The sequence below is a fragment of the Phacochoerus africanus genome, chromosome 1, assembly GCF_016906955.1.
Source record: "Phacochoerus africanus isolate WHEZ1 chromosome 1, ROS_Pafr_v1, whole genome shotgun sequence".
Lineage (NCBI taxonomy): Eukaryota > Metazoa > Chordata > Mammalia > Artiodactyla > Suidae > Phacochoerus > Phacochoerus africanus.
Genome location: NC_062544.1, coordinates 32205801 through 32231238, shown reverse-complemented (window position 1 = coordinate 32231238; position 25438 = coordinate 32205801). Strand labels below are relative to the sequence as shown.

The window sequence follows — 25438 nt, the reverse complement described above, 5'->3', positions numbered from 1 at the left end:
CGTCATGGCACAGTGGTTATCGAATCTGACTAGCATCCAGGAGGACTCGAGTTCAATCCCTGGCCTTGCTCAGTGGGTTAAGGATCCAGTGTTGCCATGAGCTGTGGTGTAGGTCACAGACACAGCTCAGATCCCATGTTGCTCTTGCTGTGGCTGTGGTGTAGGCTGGCAGCTACAGCTCTGATTAGACCCCTAGCCTGGGAACCTCCATATGCCATGGGTGAGGCCCTAAAAAAACTAAAAAAAAAAAAAAAAAAGGTATACTCAAATGTATTAAAATGCTGCTGAAAGGTAAGAGAGCTAAAACAGACAATGGACCTCTGAGTTAGCAATATGGAGGTAAAATTTCATAAAGTAGGGGAAGACAGACGTCTAACCTGATAGTTCTAAAGAGACAATGTGAGGTAAGGAAGCAAAGAGAACAACTAGAGGTAACTCTTAAGAAGCTTGTCTGTGAAGGGAAGGAGAGAAATGAAATAACTAGAGAAGTTTGGAAATATATAGGTGGTCACTAAATTTAGCAAAATTGGTCACCAAAGGTTGATGACTAAGAACATATGCAGTTCCCGCTGTGGCTCAGCGGAAACGAATCTGACTAGGAGTTACGAGGCTTTGGGTTTGATCCCTGGCCTCACTCAGTGGGTTAAGGATCTGGTGTTGCCATGTGCTGTGGTGTAGGTTGCACACGCGGCTCAGATCCCGAGTTGCTGTGGCTGTGGTGTAGGCCAGCAGCCACAGCTCTGATTAGACCCCTAGCCTAGGAACCTCCATATATCATGGGTGCAGTCCTAAAAAGAAAAAAAAATTGTGAACATAAAAACAATACACTTTAATTTACTGAATAAATTTATTAAATATTAATCTATTAAATTATTATTTTAATTAATGGATTAATTTGTTTGGCCATGGCATATGGCAGCTTAATATGGAATCTCAGTTCAAAGACCAGGGATTGAACCCAGGCCCCAGTGGTGAAACTGTCAAATCCTAACTAGCAGGCCACCAGGGAACTCTCCAAACTATACATTTCTGAAGAGTATTCATACATGCCTGAACACAGAGAAACAGATTTGATATGCTATACAGCAAAATAGCATCAATGGTGACATCTGGAAAAGGGTAGGGACTGGGTCTGGCTTTTGCTCACCAATAGGATTTCTGTCAGACCTTTAAAATTTGTGAAAATTTTACAGAGAATGTATTCCTTTAGCACTTGCAGTTAGAATATATAGAGAGGGAGAGAGAGGGAGAGGGCGGGAGATGGAGGGAGAGGGAGGGAGAGGGAGGGAGAGGGGAGGGAGAGGAGCGGGAGAGAGGGAGAGAGGGAGAGAGGGAGAGAGGGAGAGGCGAGGGAGAGAGGGAGAGAGGGAGAGAGAAGAGAGAGGGAGAGAGAGGGAGAGAGAGTAGAGAGAGAGAGAGAGGAGAGAGAGGAGAGAGAGAGAGAGAGAGAGAGAGACTTTTTTTTTGTCTTTTTAGAGAGACTTTTTTTTTGTCTTTTTAGGCCTGCACCCACGGCATATGGAGGTTCCCAGGTTAGGGAACGAAGCAGAGCTATGGCTGCTGGCCTACACCACAGCCACAGCAATTCGGGTTGTGAGCCACATCTTTGACCTACACCACAGCTCATGGCAATGCCAGATCCTTAACCCACAGAGCAAAGCCAGGGATTGAACCTGCATCCTCATGGATACCAGTTGGGTTCATTACTACTGAGGCACAGCGGGAAACTCTCTCAGCTTCCCTACTCTGCACTTAAATTTCTCTGCATGGGGGGGGGGGAAATGTAATTGTAATGTATACATGTAAGGATAACCTGACCCCCCTTGCTGTACAGTGGGAAAATAAAAAAAATTATTAAAAAAAAAAATTTCTCTGCATGGTTTTTTTTGTTTTTTGCTTTTTTTTTTGTCTTTGTTGTTGTTGTTGTTGTTGTTGTTGCTATTTCTTGGGCCGCTCCCGCGGCATATGGAGGTTCCTAGGCTAGGGGTTGAATCGGAGCTGTAGCCACCGGCCTACGCCAGAGCCACAGCAACGCGGGATCCGAGCCGTGTCTACAACCTACACCACAGCTCACGGCAACGCCGGATCTCAACCCACTGAGCAAGGGCAGGGACTGAACCCGCAACCTCATGGTTCCTAGTCGGATTCGTCAACCACTGCGCCACGACGGGAACTCCTGTTTTTTGCTTTTTAGGGCTGCACCTGCAGCATATGGAATTGGAGCTATAGCTGCCAGCTTACACCACAGCCACGGTATCCGAGCCATGTCTGCAGCCTACCACAGCTCACAGCAATGCTGGATCCTATATCCGCTGAGCAAGGCCAGCAATCGAACCTGCAACCCCATGGTTACTACTAGTCAGATTTGTTTCTGCTGCGCCACTAGGCGAACTCCTCTGCATGTTTTAAGTTAGGAAATATTTTGCAGTATCTCCAGGGGATTGGCTCCAGGACCCCCAGGGGTACCAAAATTCAGGGATGTTCAAGTCCCTTACAGAAAATGGCATAGTACTTGAATATAACCTACACACATCCTATGTACTTTAAATCATCTTTAGATTGCTTATATTACCTAATACAATGTAAATGGTATGTAAATAGTTGTTGGCATGGGACAAATCTAAGTTTTGCTTTTTTTTTTGGAACTTTCTGGAATATTTTCTTCGAACATTTTCAATGTACAATTGGTGGACTCTAGGGATGCAGAACCCATGGATACAGAGGGCCAAGGGGAATCAAATAAACTAATAATATGAAAGATTTTAAAAATAACTACAACTATACTTAGTGGGGACAATACAAGAGTAATTTTAACCTTAGATAGCTATAGTTTTTTAAACTGTAAGGTACAGGCATACTTGTTTTATTGTACTCCAGATACTGCATTTTGTACTAACTGAAGGTTTGTGGCAATCCGGTGTTGTCAGATGACAGCTACTGTTTTTTTTGGCAATAATTTATTTTAAAATTAAGGTATGTACACTGGTTTTGTTAGACAAAATGCTATTAAATACATACTAGTAAATAGTATGTTGTAAACATAACTTTTACAGGTACTAGGAAACCAAAAAAAATCATGTGACTCACTTCACTGTGATATTCATTTTATTGCTGTGATCTGGAACAGAACCTGTAATATCTCTGACATACGCCTATAGTTTCCAATCCTTAGACTCTACCTGACATAACAAATCAGTTTTTAGTTACCAACAAAAGAGTCACAAAATCACAAAGTGAGTGTCAGAAAAGACGCAGAGTGATCACTTACCATATAGTAACCAGTATGATAGCCACTCATGTACCAAGAGATTAACATACTTCCCAAAGCATCAGCATCATCCAGAGAATCTGGACATATAGGAGGTGGGGGGGGAATTATCTGTAAACAGAGAAAGATACACTTTAAAGTCAGTAGACAAAAATGTAGTCTGGAAATCCACTTTACGTACAGAATGCTGGATGTTATTTGTAAATTTCCCTACATTCCTGATCATCTCCTACTTTAAAAATTTTTTAACAACATGGCATTTGGAAAAAGCCAACCAGAACAACAAAAGACCAATAAAATTAAATTGAACAAGAATCAAAAGATAACAAGTTACATAAACATTTGCTTTGATTAGGCCTATTTTTCTGTTTCATTATGAAGCTACTGGTAAAAAGACCATGGATGAATGCTTCTACAGTTTTCCTCAAAAAACACCCACACAGAATTTCAAGTGAAGGTTCTGGGTACAATACCTACACTAACTCCATCGCAACACAGATTTTACCAAAAAGCGTCTTCATATTTCACCCATTGTTGGTATCTAAAAATTTATCAATAGATATCTGGAGAGTCTACCTGATCAGAGCTAACATCCAAGCATGCCTGGAAGGGAAAAAGATAAAATCTTTTTTTTTTTCCTGTCTTTTGTCCTTTTAGGGCCGCACCCGCAGCATATGTAGGTTCCCAAACTAGGAGTCCAATCGGAGCTATAGCTGCCGGCCTACGCCACAGCCACAGCAACACCAGATCCAAGCCGCTTCTTCGACCTACACCACAGCTCACGGCAACACCGAATCTTTAACCCACTGAGCAAGGCCAGGGATTGAACCAGCAACTTCATGGTTCCTAGTCAGATTCGTTTCTGCTGCGCCACAAAGGGAACTCCTAAAAGATAAATCTTTAGTACAGGGTAATTAAATCCTTTTGTATATGAGTTACCTCCCTTAGATACTTCTGCCAGAATGGAAGCATGCACAATAGGACTCAGAGTTGGGGCTTTATGAGGATTGAGTCTGTCATTAAAAACACAAACCCCAGGAGTTCCCGTCGTGGCACAGTGGTTAATGAATCTGACTAGGAACCGTGAGGTTGCAGGTTTGATCCCTGGCCTTGCTCAGTGGGTTAAGGATCCAGCATTGCCATGAGCTATGGTGTAGGTCTCGGACTCAACTTGGATCCCGAGTTGCTGTGGCTCTGGCGCAGGATGGCAACTACAGCTCCAATTAGACCCCTAGCCTGGGAACTTCCATATGCCATGGGATCAGCCCTAGAAAAGGCAAAAAGACAAAAAAAACAAAACCAAAAAACCCCCCCTATGTTTAGTTTGAATTTTTATCCATTAGGACGTGGCCCTAGGTTTGGTATAAAACAACATTTTCCAACTACCTATGTTCTGCTAAATTCCAAACTGTGTATGAAAGCAAAGTTTAATTTGAATTCTTTTGCACTTACTGGTGGTCCAGAAGGAAACGGAGGCAGCCAGCATGACAGGAAGTGTGGCGGCGGCGGTGGTGGTGGTGGTGGGCCGTTGAATTTTAGACCTGGCTATAAAGAATATTTCAAAGGAAAATTAATTTACCAGTTTCAATATGTAAAAAGGAAAAAAAAAATCAATGTCAAAAGAGTTTAAATAATCACCCAGAATAATATCTGTATTATCCATATCAAGAAGGCTACACAGAGTACCCATTGTGGCTCAGTGGGTTAAGAACCTGACTAGTATCCATGAAGACGCGGGTTCGATCCCTGGTCTTGCTCAGTGGATCCAGGATTTGGCATTGCCATGAACTGTGGTGTAGGTCGCAGATGTGGCTCAGATGCCCACATTAATGTGGCTATGGTATAGGCCAGCGGCTGCAGCTGCCATTTGATCCCTAACCCAGGAACTTCCACATGCCACAGGTACAGCCCTAAAAACGCAAAAAAAACCCAACTCCACAGAATTTTGCGTATCAAATGCTGAAGTCATATAGACCCATAAATTTAGACTTTTCTCATTTCCTTCCTATATAGACATTCAGGAAGTAAAACCAAAGTAAGAAAGATTTTTAATTACCTAACAGATCAGAGATCCTATATTTAGCAAGACATTTCAATCATAAAAGATGTATCTCGGAGTTCCCGTCGTGGCTCAGTGGTTAACGAATCCGACTAGGAACCATGAGGTTGCATGTTTGATCCCTGGCCTTGCTCAGTGGGTTGAGGATCCGGCGTTGCTGTGAGCTGTGGTAGGTCGCAGATGCAGCTCGGATCCAGCGTTGCTATGGCCCTGGTGTAAGCCAGCGGCTGCAGCTCCGATTGGACCCTGAGCCTGGGAATCTCCATATGCTGTGGGAGCAGCCCAAGAAATGGCAAAAAGACGAAAAAAAATAAAAATTAAAATGAAAGAAAGAATGTATCTCCTACAGTTCACTAACTAAATTGTATAATCTATCAGACGTCCCTTTTAGTTATGTATGCTAACACAGGGTATATACTGTAAAAACTAGTAAGCTTCTCACTTAACAAGAAAAACCAGCCCTGTGAGACCAATTAAGCATATTATGTATATGTTCTGCATATAAAATATAATATAAACCTCAATAAGGAAGCTCTCACAGAACAGCCTAAGGAAAAGTTTTAATGTTATGCTTAATTTTTAAAAATATTTATTATTGCCTGAAGAAATCACTGCTTTGTATACAACAATGGGACAGGGACTTGGACAGCACGGCATAACCTGAGGTAAAAATCTCTTGTTTAAGGTGATTGGTTACTGATAACCAAAAGAACCCCAAATAAAAACTTACATTTTGCTCTACAAAACAATCAGGGAGCTTCTCTGGATTTCAACTGCATCAGATATAAATACTGTATTCTCTTCTGATTTTTATATACCTTACACAAGGGTCATAGGGACTGCAGCACGATACCTGGCTGACGATACAATACTATGCTTTCAAACTTTTAAGTTTGCTAAATTATTACCCTAAGACCTAATACTCCATAAAAGTCATTGCCAAAGTCCTTCATTATAAACCATTCTGCATTTTTATCTTATTTCTTATTCAAAGAATTCTCAGGTATGTATATATAACATCTACAGAAAGTGAAAACAATTTCACGAGAAAAGCTACAATTCACTTAACAAGGGGCTGAATGTCCCAATACTATTATCCATTTGCTGGGAAACCTTTTCTGGGTAGAAGTTTACCTTTCTTGGTCCAAGACCTGCTCCTGGCATAGGGGGTGGTGGAGGGAGAAAAGAGTTCCATGGAGCAGCTTTTGACTTGATGTTATTTGGCTTATTTCCAGGAGACCTGGAGGAGCTCTCACTTTCATCTGTGGAAATTTGACTTTCATTTTCATTCTTTTAAGAGAAAGAAATATATTTATTTTTGTTATAAAAGTATCATTACAAAAAGTTTAGTGCCTCAGTGGATCAAACTAGTTATACTATTCTGTTTCTCATCTAGTCTCTGCAAGATTTCTACTTCTTGTATCCTTACCTCCTGAGCATTCTCTTCTATATTATTAGCTACTTCAGAGGTGGGGGAAAGTAAATCAGACAGATTTTGCTCTTCTCTATTTCCATATCCAGTGTAAACCACAATACAGGTTTCTCTCTTAAAATCAATCGAAGCAATGGTAGCTGGGTAAATGCAGCCATCTTCCGACCAAATGGCAGAACATCTGTCACCAACCTTCCACTATAAAAGAAACCAAAGATACACATACACATATTTCCTTAAAAGAGGGTAAACAAACTATAATCTTGTTTGGGTGGGAGGGGGCTGGGTGTGGAGCAGTAGCTTCCAGTTAACTTTTCTGGGAGGCAGAATGTTATAGTGAAAAAGACTTGGGAGTCAAAAACACAGAAATCTGAATTTTAATATAAATATGTCATAATTCTGCCACTTATATAATCATGGACAAGTTTCTTAACCTCCTTGAATCTTATTTTCCCTATACGTTAAGTAGGTTTAGTATAATCTTCCTCATGTATTTGTCGTAGAGGAAAGAAAGGAGGGGAAGCATATAAAGGGTCCAGCACTCTATCTAGCCTAGCACATAGCAAGCACTCATCAAACATCAGCACTCTTCCCCTTTGGTAATGACACAACTAAAGCAGCTAATGATACAATTAGTTTCCAAGTAACAGATTTTTTGTTCATTTGTTTTGTGCTTTTTAGGGCCGCACTCAGGCATATGGAGGTTCCCAGGCTAGGGGTTGAATCGGAGCTGTAGCCACCGGCCTACGCCAGAGCCACAGCAACGCGGGATCCAAGCCGTGTCTACAACCTACACCACAGCTCACGGCAATGCCGGATCTCAACCCACTGAGCAAGGGCAGGGACTGAACCCTCAACCTCATGGTTCCTAGTCAGATTCGTTTCTGCTGCACTACGACAGGAACTCCTATTTTTATTATTATTTTTTAATTTATTTATTTTTTGCTTTTTAGGGCCACACCTGTGACATATGCAAGTTCCCAGGCTAGGGGTGGAATCGGAGCTACAGCTGCTGGCCTACACCACAGCCACAGCAACATGGGATCCAAACCTCGCCTGCGACCTACACCACAGCTTATGGCAATGCCAGATCCTTAATCCACTGAGGCCAGGAATCAAACCCACAACCTCATGGATACTAGATGGGTTCATTACTGCTGAGCCACAACATGAACTGCAGGTCAATCATTTTAAATAGCAGAAACAAGGGAGATCCCATTGTGGCTCAGTGCTTAATGAATCCGACAGGAACCATGAGGTTGCATGTTCGATCCCTGGCCTCGCTCAGTGGGTTAAGGATCCAGCATTGGAGTTCCTGTTGTGGCTCAGTGGTTAACGAATCCAACTAGGAACCATGAGGTTGCGGGTTTGATCCCGGGCCTTGCTCAGTGGGTTAAGGACCTGGCATTGCCGTGAGCTGTGGTGTAGGTTGTAGACATGGCTCGGATCCCGCGTTGCTGTGGCTCTGGCATAGGCCAGCGGCTACAGCTCTGATTCTACCCCTAGTCTGGGAATCTCCATATGCTGCGGGAGCAGCCGAAGAAATGGCAAAAAGACCAAAAAAAAAAAAAAAGGCTCTAGCATTGTCGTGAGCTGTGGTGTAGGTCACAGACGAGACTCGGATCCAGTGTTGCTATGGCTCTGGTGTAGGACTGCAGCTACAGCTCCGATTAGACCCCTAGCCTGGGAACCTCTGTATGCTGCTGGTGTGGCCCTAGAAAAGACAAAAAGACAAAAAATTAAAAATAATAATAAAAAAATAGCAGAAATGATTCTCAGAATTTTTGGCCCTCAAGTAGTAATAGTCTTTAGTTTTTTAAGAAAAAAAGGATACCTCTCTTGGTTTTGGAAAAGTCAAACACTGCCAATTCAGTTTAAGGCCCTTAAGTACTCCTCCCAAATAACACCACCCTCTTCCTCTCCACACCCAACATAAACACTGATCTGAATTTATTATTTGTCATTTCCACCTAAATCCTTATACTTTTATTAACATGGATATTCCTAAAAACAAAAAGTTTAACAGTTGCTTTAGAAATTTTATAATTACATGTCAATGGAAAACACTGTAGTAATCATTTAAGTTAAGGGCATTTTATACTATTTAACAAAGACAATAAAAAGAAATTCTTTGAAATTAAATCTCAATGTTTTAAAATAACCTGCTTCAAGGAGGCTGTGGTATTCTTTTTTTGGCTTTTATTCTTCTTAGGAGGTTTTCTTTTAGGTGTGGCTTTTGGTTTATCTGAAGCTTCGGAAATGTCACCATTCTTTAGAGCGTGCTATGAAAACATGAGAAAAATATACATGTCACAGAGTGATATATAAAAAAAAACTGTAACATAACTCTGTCACTATAAACTGGTCTCTAGGCCCAACCACCTCAGACAGACTTGATTTCCTCTTTTCACTATCCCATATGCTATAGAAACTGCTCTTAAGGGCATAATATATCTGATCATCAGCTCTAAGGATGCTTTTAATCAAGTCTCCTCACTCTCAACCTTTCTATAACACTAGACTCAATCATTTTTCTTGATAGTCATAACATATATAATTTTTTAAATTTTTGTTACGGCCGCACCTGAGCATATGCAAGTTCCTGGGATAGGGATCAAATCAGAGCTGTAGCTGGGGCCTACACTACAGCCACAGCAATGCCAAATCTGAGCCACATCTGCAACCTATGCTGCAGCTTGTGGCAACACCAGACCCTTAACGCACTGAGCTAGGCCAGGGATTGAATCTGCATCTTCATGTACACTATGTCGGGTTCTTAACTTGCTAAGTCACAACAGGAACTCCAACAATCATTACATTTTTGATGACATAGCAATACGGCCCTAATACTTTTTATTTTTTGGTCTTGCCCATGGCACACAGAAGTTCCCAGGACAGGAATCAAATCTGCACCACAGCAGTGACCTGAGCCACAGCAGTGACAATGCCATATCCTTAACCTCTGGGCTTCCAGGGAACTTCCAGGGTCCTAACATTTTTATTTCTCCATCAAGTTTTAAACTTGAGCATTTCCAACAAGAAATGGTCATCCTTTACAAGTTCAGGATCATCTATTCCTACAAGTTCAATTATTATTTCTATTTAGACTACCAAAACTATTATCCAGCTCTGATGGTTCACTTAGATCAGCATTTCCATTACCAATTTCATATCTCCACATTTACCTCAAATGCAATACAACTAAGAGGAAACTATCTCTGGCCCAAATCAGTTCTTTTTCTTTACTCAGTCTACTTCCCTCTGCAGTATCACCAACTTTATATGTATCAACCCCCATTTTAACTGGCATTTTATAAAACTTTCCTGGTAACTCTGCATTAGTATACTTCTAGTCTATACGTATGTTGGAAAGCATGATATTGACAAATTTAGAGTTCAGCTTCAAGGATGACATACAGATCTGATCTTTTTTTTTTATTTTCCCACTGTACAGCAAGGGGGTCAGGTTATCCTTACATGTATACATTACAATTACATTTTTTCCCCCACCCTTTCTTCTGTTGCAACATGCGTATCTAGACAAAGTTCTCAATGCTATTCAGCAGGATCTCCTTGTAAATCTATTCTAAGTTGTGTCTGAGAAGCCCAAGCTCCCGATCCCTCCCACTCCCTCCCCCTCCCATCAGGCAGCCACAAGTCTCTTCTCCAAGTCCATGATTTTCTTTTCTGAGGAGATATTCATTTGTGCTGGATATTAGATTCCAGTTATAAGTGATATCATATGGTATTTGTCTTTGTCTTTCTGGCTCATTTCACTCAGTATGAGATTCTCTAGTTCCATCCATGTTGCTGCAAATGGCATTATGTCATTCTTTTTTATGGCTGAGTAGTATTCCATTGTGTATATATACCACACCTTCCGAATCCAATCCTCTGTCGATGCACATTTGGGTTCTTTCCATGTCTTGGCTATTGTGAATAGTGCTGCAATGAACATGCAGCTGCACGTGTCTCTTTTAAGTAGAGTTTTGTCCGGACAGATGCCCAAGAGTGGGATTGTGGGGTCATATGGAAGTCCTATGTATAGATTTCTAAGGTATCTCCAAACTGTTCTCCATAGTGGCTGTACCAGTTTACATTCCCACCAACACTGCAGGAGGGTTCCCTTTTCTCCACACCCCCTCCAGCACTTGTTATTTGTGGATTTATTAATGATGGCCATTCTGACTGGTGTGAGGTGATATCTCATGGTAGTTTTGATTTGCATTTCTCTTATAACTAGCGATGTTGAGCATTTTTTCATGTGTTTGTTGGCCATCTGTATATCTTCTTTGGAGAAATGTCTATTCAGGTCTTTTGCCCATTTTTCCATTGATTGATTGGTTTTTTTGCTGCTGGGTTGTATAAATTGTTTATATATTCTAGAGATTAAGCCCTTGTCGGTTTGCATCATTTGAAACTATTTTCTCCCATTCTGTAAGTTGTCTTTTTGTTTTCTTTTGGGTTTCCTTTGCTGTGCAAAAGCTTTTCAGTTTGATGAGGTCCCATGGGTTTATTTTTGCTCTAATTTCTATTGCTTTGGGAGACTGACCTGAGAAAATATTCATGAGGTTGATGTCAGAGAGTGTTTTGCCTATGTTTTCTTCTAGGAGTTTGATGGTGTCCTGTCGTATATTTAAGTCTTTCAGCCATTTTGAGTTTATTTTTGTGCATGGTGTGAGGGTGTGTTCTAGTTTCATTGCTTTGCATGCAGCTGTCCAGGTTTCCCAGAAATGCTTGCTGAATAGACTTTCTTTTTCCCATTTTATGTTCTTGCCTCCCTTGTCAAAGATTAATTGACCATAGGTGTCAGGGTCTTTTTTTTTTTTTTAATGATTTTTATTTTTTCCATTATACAGACCTGGTCTTTACCTCATGCTATAAGAGTAGCTAGTGAACAGAATGGACTCTATGTTTGGTGCTCTGTATGACTGGGTGCTCTGTGCCCAGACTGATGGCCCAGGCATGGTGCTCAATAAGACTAAATACCTCAGAGAGCAGGGAAAGCGATGTAATCGGACAACTGTGGAAATATCTTCGGGCCACAAAAAATGGACATTACCCTCCAAAAGAACTATCTTCCTTGATATTCATCACCAGCAGGAACACTTGATACTTAATTCACAGGATTTGAGGAGGGTTATTAATTTAATGCATGTAAAGCATATGGAACAATACCTAGAACATTGTAAACACTGCAAGTATTAATTACTACACTATGGCTATTTATCATCAATATTAATGCAATAATGGTTTGTTACATGGTTTTTTGTTGTTGTTGTCTTTTTAGGGCTGCACCCATGGCACATGGAGGTTCCCAGGCTAAGGGTTGAATTGGAACTGCAGCTACCAGCCTATGCCACAGCCATAGCAATACCAGATCCGAGCCGGGTCTGTAGCCTTGACCACAGCTCATGGCAATGCTGGATCCTTAACCCCTGAGTGAGGCTAGGGATCGAACCTGCGTCCTTGTGGATGCTAGTCAGATTCGTTTCTGCTAAGCCACAATGGGAACCCCTATTATGTGTTTAAAGTTATAATTCAGATTGTCTTTCTACTAATCTGAATTAGAAGACTTCTGTAGTTTGATACAGTATAAACATATTAAAAACAATACATGTTTAAAACTCTACTGAAATTGCCTCTATTAAAGGGATGACATATAGACAGGCTACCAACTTCTAAAGGAATACAACAAATTTATCTAACTGTTTCTTTGAGGGTTTTTTTTTTTTTTTGGCCGTGCCTATGGCCTGTGGAAGTTCCCAGGCTAGGGATCAAGCCCATGCCACAGGAGTAACCAAAGCCACTGAGTGACAATGTTGGATCCTTAAACTGCCTTACCACAAGAGAACTAACTTCCTATCTAACCTGTTTTTTTCTTTCTCTCTCTCTCCCACTCCTTCCCTCTCTCTCTATTTTATGGTTGCACCCAAGGTACAGGTAAGTTCGCAGGCTAGGGGTCAAATCGGAGCTGCAACTGCCAGCCTACACCACAGTCACAGCAACAGTGGATCTGAGCTGCATCTACACACCAGATCCTTAACCCGCTAAGTGAGGCCAGGGATTGAACCCGCATCCTCCCAAAAACTAGGTCGGCTTCTTAACCCACCGAGCCACAATGGAAACTCCTAACCTCTTCTCTTTATTTTTTTTAATGTTTTTGTCTTTTTAGGGCTGCACACACAGCATATGGAGGTTTCCAGGCTAGGGGTCGAATCAGAGCTGCAGCTGCCAGCCTACACCACAGCCCCAGCAATGCTAGATCAAGCCGCATCTGCGACCTACACCACAGCTCACAGCAACACCGCACCAGATCCTTGACCCACTGAGCGAGGCCAGGTATCAAACCTGCATCCTCATGGATACTAGTCAAATTTGTTTCCGCTGAGCCACGACAGGAACTCCTTACTTGTTCTCTTTAAATCTTCAAAATTAGAACTGAATAATATGTACTTAAACACTTTACTGAAAGTAAGTTACCAATTTTTTCCTGAACAAGTACACACGAGAAAAAAAGAATAAATATTTTATACCTTAAATGAAGCCACAGCTTTATCATAAGCTTTTATCAACGCTGTATCATCCCAAATGTCCGAATCATCACTCTGGGAAGGGTGAAGAATAAGAAATAATTTACATTTGGTTGGGTTTCATCAAAAAAGTGTGTTAGTAACAAGAGCTATCTTAATCCAGACATAATCAAATTACACCAAAAAGGGAACTTTATATTATTTTATTTACTTATTTTTTGCCATGCCCAAGGCTTGTGGAAGTTCCCAGGCCAGGGATCGAACCTGTACCACAGCAGTGACCTGAGCCACAGCAGTGGCTCCTTGGATCCTTAACTGCTAGGCCACCAGGAAAGTCCAAACATGGGTATTTTAAATCCTAAATAAAACCACAAGAAGCCTAGATTCTCAGAGATTCTAAATGCTCAGAGATTTTGACATTATCCCCAAAGCCAGACATGTGTAAATGTTTTAAGAGTGCCATGAAGTAAATACTCCACAATTTTTTTTTGTCTTTTTAGGGCCACATCCGAGGAACATGGAGGTACCCAGGCCAGGGATCCAATCAGAGCCGATGGCCACAGCGACGCCAGATCCAAGATGCACCTGCGACCTACACCACAGCAACACTGGATTCCCCAACCCACTTAGTGAGGCCAGTCAGATTTTTTTTCACTGTGCCATGATGGGAACTCCAAATACTCCACAATTTAATGTATCTGTTCAAGGGTAACCCACATTTCAGTCTTTTCTAAGAGCAGATAAAGGGTTTAGTCTGGAAGAATGGGAAAACACACAGCCATCAGCTTGACTATACCCACACTATGATAATGCTATTATTCTGACCAGAGACCCTGTGGTCCAAAACAAATTTTTTTTCCTTGACTTTGCTATGTGTCTAGTTTATTCAAAAATAATTCTCAAAATGCTTAAGGATAAAAACTGTTAATACTGACTAATCAAGTCATTAAAATTTTTTTTGTGTCCTTGTAGGGCTGCACCTGTGACATATGGAAGTTGAATCAGAGCCACAGACGCTGGCCTACACCACAACCACAGCCATGCCAGATCCAAGCCGCATCTGTGACCCACACCGAAACCCACTGAGTGAGGCCAGGGATTGACCCGCATCCTCATGATACTAGTCATGTTCTTAACCTGCTAAGCCACAACGGGAACTCCTATTTTAATTCTAAATGGAGTGATATTAAATAACTGAGAAAATACCTAAAATAATTATTTCTTTTTATTTAAATTTAATTCAATTCAAAAAGAAAAATTTTTTTGGCCATGCCAATGGCATACACAAGTTCTTGGGCCAGTGACTGAACTCATGCTATAGCTGTATCCAGAGCCATAGCAGTGATAATACCAGATCCTTAACCCACTGAGCCAAGAGAGAACTCTAAAAAAAAAACCCAACTATTTTTGAGGACCCACTTTGTACTAAGCATTCATCACTGAGAGGTATATGAACAGTATAAGATAAATATAAAATATTGAACTGTGATAGACAAATAATAGATGCTTTAATCCAAAAGTGGGTAGGAGAGAAGTTCCCACAACGGGATTGGCAGCAGCGTCTCTGGAGTGTTGGTATGTGGGTTTGATGCCCAGCCCAGCACAGTGGGTTAAAGGATCTGGCATTCCCACAGTTGTGGTGTAGTTCCAAACTGTGGCTTGGAGTTGATCCATAGTCTGGGAACTCCATATGCTGTAGGGCGGTTAAAAAAAGAAACAAAAAACAGTGTGTAGGAAAGGCTGAGAAAGAGTCTCGCCATAAATCTACGTGGTATGGTGACCCACAATCAGGAAGGAATACAAAACCTGGAGCTTCTGCCTAAGGAGCAAAGTGTTTGAACATCAAATTGGGCACCTCAGGTGCCCAAAATATCTAACTTAAAACACAAAGGGGACAATCTAAATGTCCATCGACAGAGGAATGGATTAGGAAGATGTGGTATATATACACAACGGAATACTACTCAGCCATAAAAAGAACAAAACTATGCCATTTGCAGCAACATGGGTGGAACTACAGACTCTCACAGAATGTGAAAGAAGTCAGGAAGGGAAAGACAAATACCATATGCTATCACTTATATCTGGAATCTAGTATACAGCACAAATGAACCTTTCCAAAGAAGAGAAGCTCATGGACTTGGAGAACTAGGAATGGGGAATCTGGGGTTAACAGATGCAAACTATTGCCTTTGGAATGGACAAGCAATGAGATGCTGCTGTATAGCACTGGGAACCATATCTAGTCACTTATGATAGAACATGATGGAGGATAATGTGAGAATAAGAATGTATATATGTGTCTGTGTGACTGGGTCACCTTGCTGTACAGTAGAAAATTGACAGAACACTGTAAACCATCTATAACGGAAAAAATAAAAATCATTTTTAGAAAAAGGGTGGGGGGAGTTCCCACTGTGGTGCAGTGGGTTAAGAATCTTACTGCAGTGGCTTGGGTCACTGTGGAGGTATGAGTTTGATCCCTGGCCCAGCACAGTGGGTTAAAGGATCTGGCATTGGCACAGCTGTGGCTCAGATTCAGTCCTTGACCTAGGAACTTTAATATGCCAAGGGTGTAGTCATTAAAACAAAAAACCAAGGAGATGGAGTTCCCGTTGTGGCTCAGTGGTTAACGATCCGACTAGGAACCCTGAGGTTGCAGGTTCGATCCCTGGCCTTGCTCAGTGGGTTAAGGATCCGGCGTTGCCATGAGCTGTGGTGTAGGTCGCAGACACAGCTTGGATCCTGCGTTGCTCTGGCTCTGGTGTAGGCCGGCAGCTACAGCTCCGATTCGACCCCTAGCCCAGGAACCTTCATATGCCACAGGAGCAGCCCAAGAAATGGAAAAAAGACCAAAAAAAAAAAAAAAAACCTCAAGGAGGTTCATGTCCCTGAGACCCACATGGGAACAGGAACCGAGAAATGGGTTGAAAGTGTTCGCGTGCTTAGAAGCCCCCACACCCAGGACCCAGCACAGAAGCAGACGATTTGCACAGACTTTCTGTCATCAGCTTAAAGTATTGGCTGGCAGGGCAGGCATCTAATTTTACACCTAGGCCCTGATAGGATACTAAGGACAGAGGCTAGCAGCACCATCTTTAAGCTATCTGTCTTACGGGAGCTGGCAGGGGCCATCTCTGCACTCAGCTGTGCTTCACAGTATCAGTACCTCCCAGAGAGCTTTTACACACATCTGGTGTCCCAGTTTTTATGTCTGGTGTACCCTTTTTATACCTGCAGCCCAGAGTGGGGCTTGTCCTGGATCCCACAGGACTGTAACACAGACAGCCTTGGCAGGTTACCACCCCCAGGGAACTTGCACAAACAGCAGAATGAAACCCACCCCAGTCTCTCTTGTGAAAACAGTTTATTTGCTTGTCCAGGAACCTAAGCATGAGAAGCAGGCTTCTGGTTTGGCATATACTAGGGATTTACAGAGATGCAGAGAGGCTGCAGGATGCAATATTTATACTCTCTCTGCCTCGCTCAAGCTCACCTGTATCTCCCAAAAAAGGAGCTTATACCCTTGTTCAGTGCCCAAGTTTTTGTGGCAGTGGTCACCTCTAGATTGTCTGGCTTCAGTGGCCAGTAGAGCTTACTCACACAGGTCTCACTGGACTGTAACCAAGAGAGAATGAGAGCTAAAATGGCTTCCACCCCCAGGGAACAGCAGAGGCAGCAGACCCAGGAGCTCAGTCCATCTGTGAAAGGGGCCTATTACTTCCATGGTTGAAGCCTGAGGGACAGACTTCTAACTGGGCACACATCTAAGGCACTAACTATAATCTTTTACAGAGACCTAAGAGGGTAGATGCTATCTTCATGCTCCACGTCTGCTGCATGCCAAGGGTGCCAGGATCTCCTGGAAGAAGCTTTTGCAAACATCTGGTGCCCTGGTTTATGTGGCTGCCACCCAGGGGACACTACCTGAGTGCATGACTCTGGTGGTCAAAAGACCCTATGTTCCTGGGTCCTGTGTGACTGACTGTAAGAACTGGAGGCAGTTTTTAGCAGGTTACCACTCCCAGGACACTATGCAGACAGCAGAGTGAAATACATCCCCATTCTTTCTGGAAAAGATACCTATTTGCTTGTCCTGGAGCTCTGACCTCAGGGGCAGGCTCCAGGATAGATCATAGGCCAGGCCACAAAATAAGACTCTCATTTAAGAAAAGAGAATCCTACCAAGCATCTTTTCTGACCACAATGTATGAAAGTAGAAATCAATTACAAGAAAAAAACTGGAAAATTCACGAATACCTGGAGATTAAACAACATGCTACTAAACAACCAATAGATCAAGAAGAAATCAAAAGAGAAAAAAAAAAAACACCTTGAGACAAATGGAAATAGAAATATATCATACCAAAACTTAGGAGCACAGGAAAAGCAGTTTGAAGCAGGAAGTTCATAGGTTTTGGGCATGGCATGAAATGTTTTAATGTGGGATCTTAGTTCCCAGACCAGGGATTGAATCCAGGCCATAGCTGTGAAAGCACTGAGTCCTAACCTCTAGTTCACCAGGGAACTCCCTTCAACATCCATTTGTGAAAAAAAAAAACCCCAACAAAGTGGATATAGTGGAGTTCCTACTGTGGCCCACTGGGATTGGTGGCATCTTGGGAGTGCTGGAACACAAGCTTGATCCTCAGCCCAGTACAGCAGATTAAGGATCTGGCACTGCAGCAGTTGCGGCTCATCTGATCCCTGGCCAGGGAACTCCACATGCCACAGGGCAGCCAAAAAAAAAAAAAAAAAGTGGGTATAGAGGGAACATATCTCATCCTCATAAAGCTAAACACAACAAAGTGACAGCTAACTTCATACTAAATGGTTAAAGCTGAAAGCTTTTCCTCTAAAATCAATAACAAGACAAGGATGGACACTCTTGCCACTTTTACTAAACATAGAAATGGAAACTTTAGCCATAGCAACTAGGCAAGAGAATTAAATAAAAGACATCCAGTTTGTAAAGAAAGAAGTAAAACTGTCACTATCTGCAGATAACACGATTTATATATAGAAAGCATCAAAGGCTCCACGAAAACAGAATAAACAAACTTAGTAAAACTGCAGGATACAAAATCAATACACAAAAACACATTATATTGCTACATTCCAAAAAAAAAAAAATCAGAGAAAGAAATTAATATGATACCATTTATAACTGCCTCAAAAAGAATAAAATACCTAGGAATAAACCTAATTAAGGAGAAAGGCTTATACACTGAAAACTATTAAGACATTAAATAAATGAAGGACTTCCTGTAATGGCGCAGCAGAAAAGAATCGGACTAGGAACCATCAGGTTGCAGGTTCAATCCCCGGCCTCCCTCAGTGGGTCAAGGATCCGACGTTGCCATGAGCTGTGGTGTAGGTCGCAGACACAGTTCAGATCTGGTGTGGCTGTGGTGTAGGCTGGTGGCTACAGCTCCAATTAGACCCCTAGCTTGGGAACCTCTATATGCCACAGGTACAGCCCTCAAAAGACAAAAAAAAAAAAAAAAAGGCATTAAATAAATGAAGAAGGGAGAAATAAATGTAAGGATATTCCATAGTCATGGTCTGGAAATATTAATATTGTTAAAATGTCCATACTAGCCAAAGTAATCTGCAGATTCAATGCAACCCCTAGCAAAATCCCAAAATTTGTATGGAACCAAAAAAGGCTCCAAATAGCCAATGCAATCTTGGGAAAGAAAAATAAAGCTGAAGGCACCAAGCTCCCAGATTTCAAACATTATCACAAAGCTATAGTAATCAAAACTGTATGGTATTGGAGTTCTTATGGCTTAGTGGAAATGAACCCAACTAGTATCCAAGAGGATGCAGGTTCTATCCCTGGCCTCGCTCAGTGGGTTAAGGATTTAGTGTTGCCATGAGCTTTGGAGTAGGTCACAAATGCAACTCAGATCCAATGTTCTCATGGCTGTGGTGTAGGCCTGCAGCTGCAGCTCTGATTCGACCTCTAGCCAGAGAACTTCCATATGTTGCAGCTGCAGCTATGCAAAGAGGGAAAAAACCTGAAAAATTCAATTTTAGCAAAATTAAAAATTTCTGGGAGTTCCCTTGTGTTGCATCATGTTAAGGATCCGGCATTGTCAGTGCAGCAGCTCATGTCATTGCTGTGGTCTGAGTTCAATCTCTGGCCTTGGGATATCCACGTGCCATAAGCACAGCCAAAAAAAAAAAAAATTAAACATTTAAAAAATTAAAAATTTCTGTTCTAAAAAAGATACTGTTAAGAGAATGAAAAATGAATGATGCCACATACTGGAAGAAAACATTTGCAAATTACCTATCTGATAAAGGTTTTGTACCAGCATATACAAAGAACTCTCAAATCTCAACAAAAAGAAAATAACTCAATTTAAAAATGGGCATGGAGGAGTTCCCGTCGTGGCACAGTGCTTAACGAATCCGACTAGGAACCATGAGGTTGTGGGTTTGATCCCTGCCCTTGCTCAGTGGGTTAAGGATCCGGCATTGCTGTGAGCTGTGGTGTAGGTCGCAGACGCAGCTCAGATCTGGCATTGCTGCGGCTGTGGTGTAGGCCGGCAGCTGTAGCTCTGGTTGGACCCCTAGCCTGGGAACCTCCATATGCTGCGAGTGCGGCCCTAAAAAGGACAAAAAAAGTAAAATAATAATAATAATAATAAAAATGGGCTTGGAGTTCCCGTTGTGGCGCAGTGGTTAACAAATCTGACTAGGAACCATGAGGTTGCGGGTTTGATGACTGGCCTTGCTCAGTGGGTTAAGGATCTGGTGTTGCCGTGAGCTGTGGCTGTAGAGTAGGCCGGTGGCTACAGCTCCGTTTAGACCCCTAGCCTGGGAACTGCCCTAGAAAAGGCAAAAAAGACCAAAAAAAAAAAGGGTAAAATATTTGAAAAGACACTTCGCCTAAGAAGATATATGGATGGCAAGTAAGCACATAAAATGATGATCAACATCATCTGTCATTAGGGAAATGCTAATTAAAACCACAACAGGTTGAGTTCCCATTGTGACTCAGTGGAAATGAATCTGACTAGCATCCATGAGGACTCAGGTTTGATACCTGGCCTTGCTCAGTGGGTTAAGGATCCTGAGTTGCTGTGAGCTGTGGTGTAGCTTGCAGACGCAGCTTGGATCTGGCATTGCTGTGGCTATGGTGTAGGCCAGCAGCTGCAGCTCCAATTTGACCCTAGCCTGGAAACTTTCATATGCCTTGGGTCCAGCCCTAAAAAGACAAAAAAAAAAAAAAAAATTCAAAAAAACAAAAAACCTACAACAATGATAAGATGCCACTACACATCTATGAGAACATCTTAAAATTAACAAGACTGGCCATACCAAGTGTTAGCAAAGATGTGGAGCAAATGGAACTTTCATATATTGCTAGTTGAAATGTAAAGTGGTATAACCATTTTTAAGAAGTTTAGCAGCTTCTTAAAGAACTAAAATGAATCTATTCCATTACCTTGGTGTTTGCCAAAGAGAGATGCAAGCATGTGGCCATACAAAGGCTTCTTCTACACTATAGTTACAGCAGTTCTATCTCCAACAGCCCCAAACTGAAAGCAACCCAAATGCTCATGAAAAGTGAATGGACAAACTGAAGCATATCCATCCATGCAACAGGATCCTAGAGCAATGAAAAGGAATGAATGACTGATATATACAATGAAGTGGATGAAACTCAAAATAACTATGCTGGGTAAAAGAAGCCAAACAGGAAGCTCCCCGGGGCCTAGCAGTTAAGGATTCCGAGCTGTCTCTGCTGTGGCTTGGGTTTGAGCCCTGGCCCAGGAACTTCTGTATGCGTGGCCAAAAAAAAAAAAGCAGCAGCAGCAGTAGCAGCAGCCAAAAAGATTCTACCTTTGTAAAAATTCTAGAAAATGCAGACTCATCTATGGTAACAGAAAACGGATAGGCAATTGTCTGGGGACAAGACATGAGGAGGCATGAATAAAAGGGAAGGATTACAAAGGGGTGTAGGAAATCCAAACTATCCCACATATTGGGACCACACAGAGAAGCTGAGACAAGAAGAAAAGGGATGGCTTTTCAATCCCTAGCTGCTCAGTCCCCAGCTATTTGACTACTGCGTGGATGCAAATGCACAAAAGGTCTGAAAGAGAACTGCCCAGAAAGGCCTTTGCAAATTCCTGATCCTCAGAACTGTAAGAGATAATAAAAAGATTACTGTTTCAAGCCACTTAAGTTTTGGGTGATTTGTTACATAACAACAGTAACCAGAACAGACCACTAGGACCACCTTTAAATATGTTTCTCAGTCACTAATAGCCCACCTCTTTCCTTGCAGCTATCTCAAAATGAAATGTTTTCTCCTCCATATCCCTCAAATCACTGCACCAGAGGTGGGGAGGGAATCTTCCTGACTTTCACTTCCACTTCCAGATTATTCTTCCTTCCTAAAAACTTACAGGTTTGAAAATCTTGTCACCAAACTCCACTGTCCACAGTCCTTCTTATTGTAATCACCTACAGTCTCGTGGGTTGCTTTCATTCTTTGAGGTTTAATATCCCAGTATTCTCTCCAACACTACTCCTGTTATAATTTTTGGTAACTTAAAAACCCGCTCTGGCATAATGGGATCAGAGGCATCTATGCAGCACCAGGATGCAGGTTTGATCCCAGGCCCAGCACAGTGGATTAAAAGATCTGGTGTTAACCCAGCTGCAATACAGGTCACAAATGTGGTTTGGATCTGATCCCCAGCCCTGGAACTCCATATGTCGTATGGGGGCAAAAAATAAAAATAAAATAAAATAAAAAACCATGTAGATGATCTCTGCGGTACCATGTCCTTGTTAGGTCTTTAAAATTTCTGCTACCAACAACTTTTTTTTGGGGGGGGGGGGAGTGTCTTTTTAGGGCCTCACCCAAAGCTCATGGAAATTCCTGGGCTAGGGATCAAATGGGAACTGCAGCTGCCGGCATACACCATAGCCACAGCAACGCCAGATCCGAGCCTCGCCTGTGACCTACACCACAGCTCACAGCAACACTGGATCCTTAACCCACTGAGCAAGGCCAGGGATCAAACCTATGTCCTCATGGATACCAGTCAGATTTATTTCCACTGAACCACGATGGGAACTCCAATGATCTTTTACAGCACCCAGTCTCAGCCACTCATTTCTATCTTCTTTATTATAACCATTAACTACAACCTCTCCATAAGTTAACGGCAAGAATCCTACTCTTCAACCACCACCCTCCAGGCTCTGCAACTCATTCCTTTTAGTAGCTTGATGATGACAATTATTCTACTTCCCTGGAATTGGTAAAACATTGGTTCTCTCACTTTTTCTCTCACCATCCTAATGTCCTCATTTCCTTTCTTAGCCAGCTAAATTCCATGGTCAATCATCAGGATAACACCCTGTACCCTCTCCCCTGCCTCACTTCATACATGGTAAAATTACAACCCTATTAACTTCAAACATTCATTTATTCTGTCTGCCCTCACACACCTGAATTTGAATTTAGCTAGAGAAAAACACAATCATGCTGTCTAGCCTCCTTTAAGCTGACAACTAGGATTTTGAAGTAGGCCTTTCATGTTGCCTAGCAACATTTCCAGGACATTTCCCTAGGGCAACACTCATCCACTCTCCTAGAGGCTGACTTTCTACCATTCCTCCTCTCTAACCACCAACACCTGTTTCCTGCCCTGTCTTTACTAGCTAATAACCTCACTTCTTTTACTGAGAACAGCATCAATCAAAACAGAATTTTCACAATCTCCTGCCCATCCACACAAATTTATATTCATATAACTATCACCACATGAACTGTCAATATTTATAACAAAGGCCAAATCCATTCCCTCCTACCTACTCTAGAACACTGCTTCAGTAATTCTTTTCTCTCTCCTGCATCATCAATTTTCCCATCCTTACTGGATCTCCATTAGCCCACTAACATGCTGAAACATCTCTCCCACCTTAAAAACAAGCACAAACACAATTAAGAATACCCATTATCTCATTTCCTTCTCCCTCTACTGGCCAAATTTTCTACCTTCCAGTACTTAGAATAAATTTGAAATATCTGCTTACAAACGCTGCCTTAAATTTCTCCTCTCCGATTCTCGAACTCGCCCCCATCACATTTCACCCAAGAATGAATTCTAACCTTCGCCCTTATAAACCTGCTTACTTGCAGTCTTCCCCATCTAGGTAAAAGGCAACTTCATCTTTTCAACTGCTCAGAAAAATCTCGGAGTTATCTTTGACTTTCTTCTCTCAAACCTTTATTACCGAATCCATAAGCAAAACCTGTTGCCTGTGATTTCAAAATACATCTAGACTCCAAGTACTTTGTCATTCACAGCTAACACCTGGATCATTTCAACAGACTCCTAACTGGTTTCGCCGCTTCACCCTGGCCTGACCCCGCACACCCTCCAGTGAGAAAAAGGGATAGACAAGCCAAGGTACAAGCAAGCAGCGGTGCGGCACTGGCTCAAAGTCATTAACGAGCCCTAACTGCCAGAGGAAGGAATTTGAGGTTGAGGCTCCCAAATGGGTAAAGTCTTAGAAACATGCCCACCACGACCTGCGCAGTAAGCGGACTGGCCGGAGAAGGAGCTGACGGCGAGGAGGGGACGCTGGTCGGAGGTAGCGCCGGCCGCAGCCTCACCTGGCCTGCACCGCGCCGGAACAGCACCGAGTCCTCCGCCTCAGGAACACCGCTGCCGCCGCCCACCGCCGCCCATCGCCATGGCGCGCCTACTGCTGGGTGCGCGGCGTGGGCTCAGTCCCTCCGCGAGTGACGACTTCCGCCACCGGGCCTCTGGGAGCGGAAGAGCATGGCTGCTTGCAGACCGCGGGCCGGAGAGAGTAACAACCAACGCTTTAGGAGCGCTGGCCCCGCCTGCTCCAATCGCGGGCCGCTTTGGTGTTTCTTCTCCGGATCTTCTCAATTTTTTGATTTCACCTTTATGTTTGTTCGTGGGGTGATTCATCCAGGGTTTTTGTATTTTATTTTATTTTTTTTGTCTTTTTGCCATTTCTAGGCCCGCTCCCATGGCATATGGAGGTTCCCAGGCTAGGGGTCTAATCGGAGCTGTAGCCGCTGGCCTAGGCCACAGCCACAGCAATGTCAGATCCCAGCCATGTCTGCAAGCCTACACCACAGTTCATGGCAACGCTGGATCCTTAACCCACTGAGCCAGGCCAGGGATCAAACCCGCATCCTCATGGTTCCTAGTCAAATTGGTTTCCAATTCGCCACAAACGGGAACTCCGGGTTTTATTGTCTTAAACAACACGTTCTCTTAGCTAAATAATATTTCTTCTAGGTCATTTAGAAAATACCGGTAAGGAGTTCCCGTTGTGGCTCAGCGGAAACAAATCTGATTAGCATCCATGATGACACGGGTTCCATCCCTGGCCTTGCTCAGTAGGGTAAGGATGGGTCATTTCTGTGAGCTGTGGTGTAGGTCCCAGACATGACTGGGATCCTATGTTTCTGTGGCTGTGGCGTAGGCCTGCAGCTACAGCTACGGTTGGACCACTGGCCTGGGAACCCTCATGTGCCGCGGATGGGGGCCCTACGAAGACAAAAAAAAAAAAAAAAGGAAAGTATGGGTAAGTTAGCAGGAAGAAAAAAATCAGTCCATTGGTAACCAATAATAATACAGCTACCTGTTTAAAAGTGCTTTTGTGTGTTTTATGTACTTTTTCTTTTCACAACAATGCTGTGAATTAGGGGCTCTTATTCCCTTTGAAAGATGAGGGTACAGGCACAGCGTTTACACAGCTGCCTGGAATCTAATCTAACATGCCTTAAGCACTTTCCAACCATAACATTTAGATTACTATTTCGTCTCCCAAATCTCTAGTAACTTTTTTTTTGTTGTTGGCACCTGCGGCGAGGGGTCAAGGTGGATTATGTGGAAGTTCCTGGGCCAGGGATAGATTGCTTTGGCTATTTTAGTGATTTTTTTTAACTAATATTCTTTTACATTTAGGGAAAAAAAAGGTTTGTCAGAGTTCCCAACATGGCAAAATGGGATCCGTGGTGTCTCTTCAGCACCGGGACACGGGTTTGATGCCCGGCCCATCACAGTGGGTTAAAAGGGTCTGGTGTTGCCAAAGGTGCACCTTAGATTACAGCTGCATCTTGGACCTGA

At 42.6% G+C, this 25438-nt stretch overlaps 1 protein-coding gene across 1 annotated transcript in view; it reads right to left on the bottom strand.

Moving 5' to 3' along the window:
* Positions 1 to 24025, bottom strand: part of SMN2 (survival of motor neuron 2, centromeric) — a 41625-nt gene extending 17600 nt beyond the window's left edge. The window contains 8 exon segments of the mRNA XM_047794406.1: positions 3269 to 3379; positions 4721 to 4813; positions 6462 to 6617; positions 6757 to 6957; positions 8922 to 9041; positions 13296 to 13367; positions 23944 to 24006; positions 24008 to 24025. Of these exon segments, the coding sequence (XP_047650362.1) occupies positions 3269 to 3379; positions 4721 to 4813; positions 6462 to 6617; positions 6757 to 6957; positions 8922 to 9041; positions 13296 to 13367; positions 23944 to 24006; positions 24008 to 24025 (834 nt within the window).
* Between the last annotated feature and the right edge of the window lie 1413 nt (positions 24026 to 25438).